General features: G+C 35.9%; 1 protein-coding gene and 1 long non-coding RNA gene across 2 annotated transcripts; one reads left to right on the top strand and one right to left on the bottom strand.

The window, feature by feature from the left end:
- Window positions 1-383: 383 nt before the first annotated feature.
- Window positions 384-3,477, bottom strand: LOC133841336 (uncharacterized). The gene is made up of 3 exons (XR_009894289.1): window positions 3,176-3,477; window positions 2,335-2,938; window positions 384-717 (listed from the first exon to the last, which is right to left on the bottom strand). It is a non-coding gene; the product is annotated as an uncharacterized LOC133841336 (long non-coding RNA).
- A 278-nt stretch (window positions 3,478-3,755) lies between these two features.
- LOC133841332 (bax inhibitor 1-like) lies at window positions 3,756-5,118 on the top strand. The gene is made up of 3 exons (XM_062273739.1): window positions 3,756-3,869; window positions 3,996-4,149; window positions 4,349-5,118. Exons 2-3 carry the CDS (start codon window positions 4,082-4,084, stop codon window positions 5,028-5,030), a joined length of 750 nt encoding a protein of 249 aa, XP_062129723.1. The 5' UTR covers window positions 3,756-3,869; window positions 3,996-4,081; the 3' UTR covers window positions 5,031-5,118.
- Window positions 5,119-10,111: the final 4,993 nt, after the last annotated feature.

The raw sequence follows: 10,111 nt of genomic DNA, 5'->3' as shown, positions 1-10,111 counted from the left end.
AAGTAAAATGTAAATTTCAGTAGAAAACAAGATTAGAAAAGCTTGAATTATTCGTATTTCTTTTAAAATCTTAACTTTAAAATAGAATTGAAAAGAAATCTATTGTTTTAAAAAGAACTTAAATAATCAAAATACTATTTTAAATGTTACTACATTAAAGTACTAGGGTTCTAGGATGACAGTATATTTTAATTTTTAACATAACAAATTTTTTTAAAGATGGAAATTACTTTATTTGAAATATCTAAATTTATAATATGCAATTTAAGTTATTTTAAGATTTAATAACTATAATTGGTATTCTATTTCTATACAATACAAATAGTTATTAAACTTCAATTAATATATTTTTAATAATATACATTAGAAGTTATACAAAATTTCTATTAAAGAAATTACTATGTTTGGTATTCTATATTTATAACATACAATTTAGCACAAGTAATTATTAAGTTTAATTCATATTTTGAAGCTTCTGACCAACATTTTGTAAGCATTAAATCAACTGAGACTCAAAGTGCTCAACGAAATTTCATTAAGCTGATTTGGAGCTGTGAGTCGAAGTCGAAGTCTCACTGCCTACACCTTCGGGTGTCATCTCTCCATACTCGAACCTTCTCCGGCATCAAGCACCATTTATCATTATCATTTCAGCTGACACTTTCGGTTGTTTGCTGCTGTTGCTGCTGCTGCTGCTGTGCAAAAAATAACAGAAAACTAAAAGGAGAGAGAAGAGTAGAAAGAAAAAAAAAAAAACTGTCATTAGACAACAAATATCTGTCAATTTAAACGGCTCTTTCAGTGTGTGTAGTTTGTAACTATGCATCATTCAAGAGTCCAACAAGTGAAAGTGCCTAAAACATTCAATTTCGAGTAATTTTGCTATCAATTAACAAAGCACACACACATCTACACACACGTAGTAGTAACATAGATACAAACATATAAAAATTGAATGAATGAAGTCGGCGAGGCGAACAAATTTAGAAGATTAATTGCCGAGCGAACAGCATTCACAGCGCAGAGTGATCATTAGCACATCATTACGAGTTCGAGGTACTGTCCCCAGTAGGCGACAGACGCTGTGAGGGAGCAGAGAGGAGTGGGACACCTAGCAGGCAGTCAGGCAGTCAATATCCAAGCAAAGCTCCCAATGCCAGTTACAATCCCACAACACACACAATAAGTGTCCAGTGCTCGCCCCGAGGCCAAGTCAGAGCAAAAGAGCCAGAGATGGAGACAGAGCCGGAAAAGTAACCGAAAAGGCCAAAAGTAATCATTACTTTTAATATATCATTGTGTGAAACGAGTACAGGGTATTTTTTTGTATAAGTTTAAACTATTTAAAGACTGACGAATTTACTAAAAATAATTTCCACAAATGCTTAACTACGAAAAAACCCTTGACAATGCTCATGAAATAAATTGCTCTTAATACAATAAATTTCCGCATATTTATTGGAATAGTTAAATAAATACTACAATTTATGGGTTTCTTTTTAAAAGTGTTTTTTATCATTTTACATTGATCTAAAGTATGTGTTATATGCAGTGCATTTTTTATGGTATACATTTTTTTATTTCCATAATAAAGTGCTCCACATTACATTTAAATTGCCCGGAATATATGATAATGATGATGATGATATATTGAATGACGTTCCAAAAATTTATTCCAATATTGCAAAAAAAATTTACATTTAATATGTCCTGTATTCCTAATAATGACAATAATAATAATTTAAACTTTTTTATAAAAAGATTATGGTCAATAAAATACATTATAATTTATTCGTTTTTCTGTAATATTAATAAGTTTAAATACGAAAATGTGAAAATGATCTGTGCTCTTATTATTATATAAATATATTAATTTTCCCAAATATATTTAAATTTAAAGTAATGAAATATGAAACAAAATCTAAATTATCAACTATATTATAAAACAAAACCTTTTAAAATTACTGAAATTTGAAAGTACTTAACCGAATTTTACTTATTCAATTCTATATTATTTTCCAATTTGAATATGAATTAAAGATCTTTTTCTGTTTTGATATTTGCAGAAGATTAAGATCATGTAAAAATAACTTTCAAAGATTGCAAACATTTAAAAAATCTTTTAAACCATATTTATAAATGTGTAAATAAGTGAACAAACTTTATAATTACAAATAAAAAGTTGTTAACAAGTATTTCAGATAATTTAAGGAAGTTTAAAATAATATTAATTAATTTATGAGCTTAATAAATGGACTTTAATATAAGTAGCTTACTAAGATTCTTAAGATAAAAGTTAAATCTTTTATATATTGGTTAAATTGAGTTACTTACAGGATATTTATGTAGTTGAGCCTGTGATTTTTCGGCGTGTTCTCAGTTAATATTTCTGAGAAACATTGTTGCAAAAACTGTGTTGAAAGCAAATCTTTGATACCGGCAGACAAGGTACAAAAACAGAAGAAAAAAAAACACAACAGAATCGCGTTTTCAGCTGCTCTTACTGGAGCTGAGGTTGAACTGAAGCTGGAGCTTGAGTTGGAGCTGGAGCTGGAGCTGCTCTTCATTGACCTCGTGCACGATGAGCTTTCAAAAATGAAAAACGAAACCGCGGCGCAACAATGGGGCAAGGTAGAAGCCAGGCTAGGCGCACAAATAAGTCGCAGGCGGGCTTAGGTTTATCTATCTCCCTCTCATTCTCTCAGTCTCTGGGATTTGGATATTCGAAGCTGGAGAGTTGAAGTCGAGTTTTACCGGCAATAGATCTGAATCTCATGCTGCGTAAGCGCCGATGAAAGTGCTGCTGCTGCCTCTGCCTGGGCTCTGGGATGATGATGGCAACTCCGACTGCGACTTCGGCTTTGGCTTTCGGCTGTGCCATCATTTCTCCTTGTGTCCATGATAGTCAAATGATGTTGGCATTTACTTTGCCTTTTTGCTAAATGTGTCCGCAATGCGCATAATAAAAACGAAAAGCGTGTAAAACATAAAGCACAACAAAAATCAATTGGAAATTTTACTTTCGACGGCCAAAAAAAAAAAAGACTAAACCCTAACAAAAAAAACAATTGAGAGGCGGAAGACGCCACAAGGCGACTGAGACTGAGTCTGAGACTGAGACTGGGTCTGAGACTGAGACTGGGACTGAAAACCAAAGCGAACCTGTAATACTCACATTTGTCGACTATTTGCGTGCTGTCATTAAACTATAATTAAATTTCTTTTCTTTTGATTTTCACCCTGCAAGTTAAAAGTCATCCTCGATCTCTAGGCACATCCATTGCCGTGAAGGGTTTACCAAAACTTCACGCCTGTCACGGCGCATGGAATCTTTTTTTTTTTTTGCTTCTTTTCAGTTTTCTTGTTTTGTTTTTATGTGCAATAACAAACAGCAATAGCAACATCGACAATAACAATAACAAAATAACAGCAATTTCAGATTTTTTGACAAGAGAGAACCACCTGCTTCTTTTATATTTATATTTTTGTTTCGTTTTTTTTTCTGATTTTTTTTCGCAAAAAGAAGTTGGCGAAATTTCAACGGCGACTCATCGATTCAATTCGACATCAAACGAAACTTGGTCAGGGAAACTTTAGCAAAATAACTTGCGGAATTTCGACAAAATAATAAACAATTAATCTGCATGGACAATAGAGAAGTATGTGCAAAATACACAATTATTTATTCTTTGAAATCTATCAATATAATAACTTCTCGCCATTTACTTCAATTTCCCCGCTTGCATTCATTAACGTGTAACACATTTGTTATTTCGAGAGCTCTTTTTGACTTTGAAGTTATACGAAAACTTTAAAGAATATATATTTTTAACTTAGTAACGTAGTAAGCGTCGTAAAATCAATCAGTTAAATAAAGAGGAGATAGTCACATAACGTGTAACACATTTGTTATTTCAAGAGCTCTTTTTGACTTTACATTTTTTACGAAAATTTATACGAAATATATATTTTTAACGTCATAAAATCAATCAGTTCAATTAACAAAGAGCAGATAGTCACAGTTCACATTTACAACTTCTCCGTTCGAAGTATTCAAGTGCGCAACAAAAAATATAACCCTATGGCGAATACAGCTAAAAACTCAAACCATAGTTTTGAACGTTTCGTCAATAGCTTCGACGACCGATAGTGAGTATGCACACATAATAAGATTGGGTCACAAAGTACACACAGCTGGAAGCAAAGTCATAGTACTGATGTGTGGAATTTGCATCAGCTGCGCTCATGATGAAGCGAGCTGATGTGTTGTTTTCGTATTGAGCCACATCAACAGTTGGTCGTACTAAATCAATAATCCTTGCTTGCTATTCTCTTTTACTTCCCCCAGTGAGCCGTACATACGTCAGCACCTTTTCAAAGTCTACATGGTGCTGGCAAGCACAACTGCTGTTGCGGCAGGCGGTGCCCTACTTCAAATGAATAATTACATTGATCTCGGGATGCTGGCGGCAATTGCAGGCGTGGTACTCCTTCTAGGTCTGCTTTGCTATGATGATGACGATGGCAAGAACTATTACACACGCTTGGGAATGTTGTACGCTTTGGGCTTTTGCTGTGGTCAAATACTTGGTCCACCTTTGGGACACATTGTTAGCATTAATCCGGCTATTATTTTGACGGCACTCACCGGAACATTCGTGATCTTTGCATCGCTATCATTGGCCGCCCTTTTGTCTAAGCAGGGCAGTTTTTTATATCTGGGTGGCATGCTGTTCAGCGTCCTCAATTGCATGTTGTTGCTGAGTCTCTTCAACATGATATTTAAGTCATACTTTGTTCAGATTACTGAATTGTATGTTGGCCTTTTTGTCAAGGCCGCATTTATTGTATACGACACCCAGAACATTGTGGAGAAATGTCGTTCGGGTAACCGCGACGCAGTTCAACATGCATTGGATCTTTACATCAACGTTCTCGGCATATTCTGCCGATTGTTAATAATTCTAACAAAAAAGGAGGAGCAAAAAAAAGCCGAAGAAGAAGAAGCCAAGAAGAAGAAGAAGAAGTAAAATGCTGGATGGATTTGGTGACATATATCTAATATTTGTTTAGGTTTAAATTTACAGAAGAAATATAAAAATTCATATTTGAATTAAGCATTCAAGCTTGCAAATAAAATCTTTTACATCCAATTAAATTACTTCTGCATATTACATATTCCTTCCTGAAAATAATTTAAAAGTGTAGATGCTTAATTTAAAATAAATATTGAAAGGCTCTCAATTTAGTTTTTTTTATTTTTTTTTGCTATGTTTTCTTTTGTGTTCTTTTCAAAAGGGTGTCCAAAAAAAAAAGATAAACAAGTGAGAAAGCTACACTCGAGTGTACTCGACTGTGAGATACCCGCTACCCATTTTGAATAAAAGAAATATATTTTGCGGTATTTTTCTAAAAATATACCGAATATACTGAAAAAATACTACAAAATAGACCAAACGGTATGTTTGGTATATCGATAAAGTACCGTATTCAAAATATACCATAGACAGCACAATGTGCCAGACTGTCGGCCAAAGCAACTAAGAGCCCTAGTAAGTAGGCGTGTTTGCCCATACAAAAGTATTTCATTAATAACTTCGACAATTTTTATCTGATCGCAACCGCAATCATAACTACTATAGTAATTATTGTATATACCAAAATTCGCAACTCTAGCTTTCAAATTACGCTTGTTATTCGATTTTTTTTGATTTGCGGGGGCGGAAGTGGGCGTGGCAAAATTTTGAAACAAACTTGATCTGCGTGCAAACATAACAAATGCTGTCGAAAAAAAATTATAGCTCTATCTCTTATAGTCTCTGAGATCCAGTGTTTCATACGGACAGACGGACAGACACACAGACGGACAGACGGACATGGCTATATCGTCTCGGCTGTTGATGCTGATCAAGAATATACAAGTATATACTTTATAGGGTCGGAGATGCCTCCTTCTACCTGTCACATACATTTCCTGCCGGCACAAAGTTATAATACCCTTCTACCCTATGGGTAGCGGGTATAAAAACTAAATTGATATTGAGCTGCAATGATTGAAAAATAAATTGTTTTTTAATTTGTGACAATATTGGTTACTTTAAAGGTCGGCAAAATTAAGTAAAATAAGAAAAAAAAGAATAACAAACTTCCGCACTTCATATTTAAATAAGTCTTGTATATAGTATAATAAATAATATAAATTATTTAGTTTTAGTGCCTGAATATACTTAATGTATTTAAAATTAATAATTTAACTTAATATTAAGTATTCTAAGAATAAATACAAAATAAATGAAAATATTTAAATATGCATACTGGTTAGGTTTTTAGGAAAATGATATAAAACATTATGAAAATTTAATTGAAGCTATGTATTTATGAGTTATTTATTTACTCTCCATGTCAATGATTCATGTGTAATGTATTAAATATAATAAATTCGTTTTACAAAAAAATGTTCGAAAATATTTTTTTTTTAATATTAATGATCCAGAATATTAAGAATTGTTTCACACTGTCGAGATAAACGGCACAAGGAAAATGGTACTAATAATTTTGAATAGTTTCATTATAAGTTATGAATTTGTCGGTTCTTTCACTGCTTTCCATTTCCATGAAGGAAATGAAATTTAGGATCAACTTTTCAATGGATGAATATCCTCAAAATTGAATACCATTTAAACATAATTTGCAAATAAATATAAATATCTCTGAATATGTAGAATATTGCTCCTGATATTGATTCACATTATCGAGAACAATGGCATAGAAATTGTTCTAAAAGGGTTTCTAATTGCGGATCGTATGCAATTCCAATGATCATGCGTGGGCATTTGGTCAATGCGTGGCAGCTGCCACATTTGGTGGCATTCTCTAATGAATTTATGAGCTGTCGCTGTGCCCAGGCATATCACTTGGCCGATGCTTTGAGCCGCAGCCGCCGAGGCAAAAAAAAAGAGCAGCCGGAGATGCGAGACCCACCCAAAGCAAATGGCCATGTGCATTTTGGCCATATGAAGACTTCTACTTTGAGTTTGGATTGCAAAACGTTTGAATGCGCCTTTGTTGTGCACTGTTGTTGTTGTTGTTGCTTTAGTTGTTTTGGTTCGGTTCGGTTCGGTTTTGTGGCCTGTGTTCTGCTGCATGTCAGGCGACTTTCAGGCCAACTGCTACTTACGACTGCCAACTGGCCATAATATGTAATTTCAATGATTTGCATACAAAACACTTTTCACCAAACGAAACACACAACAAGAAACGATGCGACCACGAAAGACGCTGAAGCTGAAGCTGAGGCTGAGGCAAGAGTTGCAGCAGCCGAAGTCGAAGCAGCAACAGGCATAGAATTGGCATGGACAAACAAACACGTTAAATACTTCCGCGTTGCAGCCGCGTTCTTGCATTCTGTGGCGAAACCGAATGGCTGCCCCAAAAGGGGGGAGGGGGAGGGAGCAGCAAGGGGTTAAGCCAAGCCGAGCTTCTTGGCCCGTTTCGAAATATTCATATTTGTCACGAAGCGAATGCTGCTGTTGTTGCATGCTGCTGCTTACTGAGTACTGAGTACTACCTATACTCATACTCATACTCACACTCACACTCATACTCGAAACTCAAACTCCTATATGAAGAAGATTTCCTGGGCCAAGAATGAGGCCAACTAATGGCGCTGCTTTTGCCAGGTTTTTGTTTTTTTTTGTTGTTGCTTTTGCTTGCGTGGATTCTGCGAAACCGAAAATTATAATAACCAGTTTAAAAAAACAACAAAAACGTTGATGTTGAGGTTCTTTTTGGGCAGCAGCCGCCTTCGGCCAATGACCCAGCACTTTAGACACAAGACAAAAAAGGGCCCCCAAAAGCAAACTTACGCAGAATATCGTGAGGAACGTTTGCCGTCGATAAGTTGCCACGCGCTGCGGCAAGGCGGCAAGGTAGGGGAGGCAAGGTCAGTGTAGTAAGTAGCAAGGAGTCAGCAAAAGTCTCTTGGCAACTATTGATTCTCGCTCTGTCCACAGTCGAGCGAAAGTTTTTCGGGGCACAGCCAAAAAGCTGAGCAGAAGACGACGAAAGACACAAAAAAAAAAAGTCCATTTAGATTTAATGAGATATTGGGCCCAAGTCAAGTCGCGTCCGGCGTGGCCTTTCCTTTGGCACAGAAGCATATGAAAACTGCAATAAAGCAAATGCTTGACGCTTGTGGCCCATAACGAATGAACAGCAGCCGCAGCCGCAGTCGAAGTCGAAGTTGGAGTCGAAGTTGGAGTCGGAGTTGGAGGCAGCAACTACACAAATGTATTTTGTTTTTTTTTTCGAACAAAAATTCCAAAAGCAAATCCATTTTGTTCCGACTTTCATTTTGGAGCAGCACACAACACAAAAGTGAGGCCACAGTTGGCGGCGGCAATCGCCGCTGCACAGTTTGAAGACAATTGTATAAATGAAAGTTTAAGATCTCCATAGAGTCTTGTGTGTTGTGTGTTGTGCTGCTGTGTTATGTGTTTGTGGGGCAGGGCAGACGTGTGCGCCTCACTGATATGAGCTAACGGTGGCTCTGCCACACATTGCTACTGCCACTGGCTGCTGCTAGCTGCTGCTGTTGTGGCAGCGACAGGTTGCTGCATTGCCCCAACACCGGCACACTTGACCATGCCCCCCTCCCTCCTTCCTCCTTCACTCTCCCCACATTTCAGACCCGGCACGTGTTGGCCGCCAGTGGAAAAAAAAACGTTAAAGAAAAACAACACAACAAAAAAAAAGCAAAAATACAATTTTCAATTGTTTAGCAGCCAAGCTGCTGGGGGCTACACTTGTGTAGTTGTAGTTGTAGTTGTAGTTGTAGTTGTAGTTGTAGTTGTAGTTGTAGTTGTAGTTGTAGTTGTGGTTGTGTAGTTGGAGCTCAAGCTGGAGTTGGGGTCCATTTCTCCATTGCATTTGCAGGCTACTTTGATTTCGATTTACTTTTGCTTTTCATTGTTAATAGTGCCGCCAATGCGATGATGATGGCGCTGCCGTTTATTAGTGAAAGATCTAACCGGAGGGCGGGAAATGCTAGACTGGGGAGCAAACAGAGGGAGGGGAAGGGAAGAGCATGTGTATGTCTTTTTGTGTGTGGGTATTTGTTATTTCTGTTAAAGCTTTAATAACAATTTTATGGTTTTTAGCGCAATTTGCTTTGGAGAAGCCCATTAAGTGCAAACCGTTTCTATAAGAGAATTGGGAGAGATCTGGCCAGAAAGATCAAAGTGATTGTGGCTGAAATATATACACACATGTAGCATGTGGCATGGCGACTACATGCAACAAGTGGCCACTACAACATTTCAAATAAGTGCTGGCTTTTTGCGAGTCTTTGCAATAATGATCTGGGAAAATAGAAAAAAATGATGTGCGAGGAGATGAGAGAGATGCTATTAGAAAAAATATGTGAAATAAATTAACAATAAATAAGACTAACTATTTTTATCCAATTTTATGTAAATACAATAGTTATATATTCTTTAAAGATTTTTTTATTTATTATATTCCATCAATATACTATAATAGGCATGATATGTAGTAGATACCGACAGAAAAGCATTGGGAAATATAGCCGTTCACTTATTAATTCCGAAAAACATTATTTCATTTATATTATTGGTCTCTCCATTGTTTATATAACATAGAAATTAATTAATATCCATTTGTTAATCTACGATTTTAAATTAATTTCTCATATGATTTAATACTCAATTAGAGAATCTAAACTTTTAAGAAATATACAAATATATTTCAATTTGCATTTCTTCGAATGATAATTATAATTTATGGTATACCATAAGCTTTAACTTCTTGAGATATCTCAAAGCGTCTTATTAAATCGTAATCCATTAAGTACGAATTTCCGTTGATATCTTGCACGAAAGTTGCTAACGAAGAGAGCAACAAGATTGCTTAATCAACGACCTTCGTTATTGAGAAAACATCTCTCTTAAGTGGAGACTAGAATCTGCGATAGATGAGATGTCGATTATATTTCGAGTCGTGCATATTCACAGTTCCCTCAACCCAACTCGAGAACATTCCCCTACAATCAGCGTCAATTATGCGCTGTCCAAATGCTATATCGATTTATACA

Source organism: Drosophila sulfurigaster, chromosome 3 (genome assembly GCF_023558435.1).
Source record: "Drosophila sulfurigaster albostrigata strain 15112-1811.04 chromosome 3, ASM2355843v2, whole genome shotgun sequence".
In the NCBI taxonomy this organism is placed as follows: domain Eukaryota; kingdom Metazoa; phylum Arthropoda; class Insecta; order Diptera; family Drosophilidae; genus Drosophila; species Drosophila sulfurigaster.
This window is presented reverse-complemented; position numbering and strand designations above follow the sequence as displayed.

What these genes read in the sequence shown, in the direction of transcription:
- LOC133841332 (XM_062273739.1), top strand. Translation starts at nt 4,082, where the DNA reads ATGGCGAATACAGCTAAAAACTCAAACCATAGTTTTGAACGTTTCGTC. An exon ending in AATAGCTTCGACGACCGATA is followed by an intron (nt 4,150 to 4,348) that starts GTGAGTATGCAC and finishes TACTTCCCCCAG; the next exon opens with TGAGCCGTACATACGTCAGC.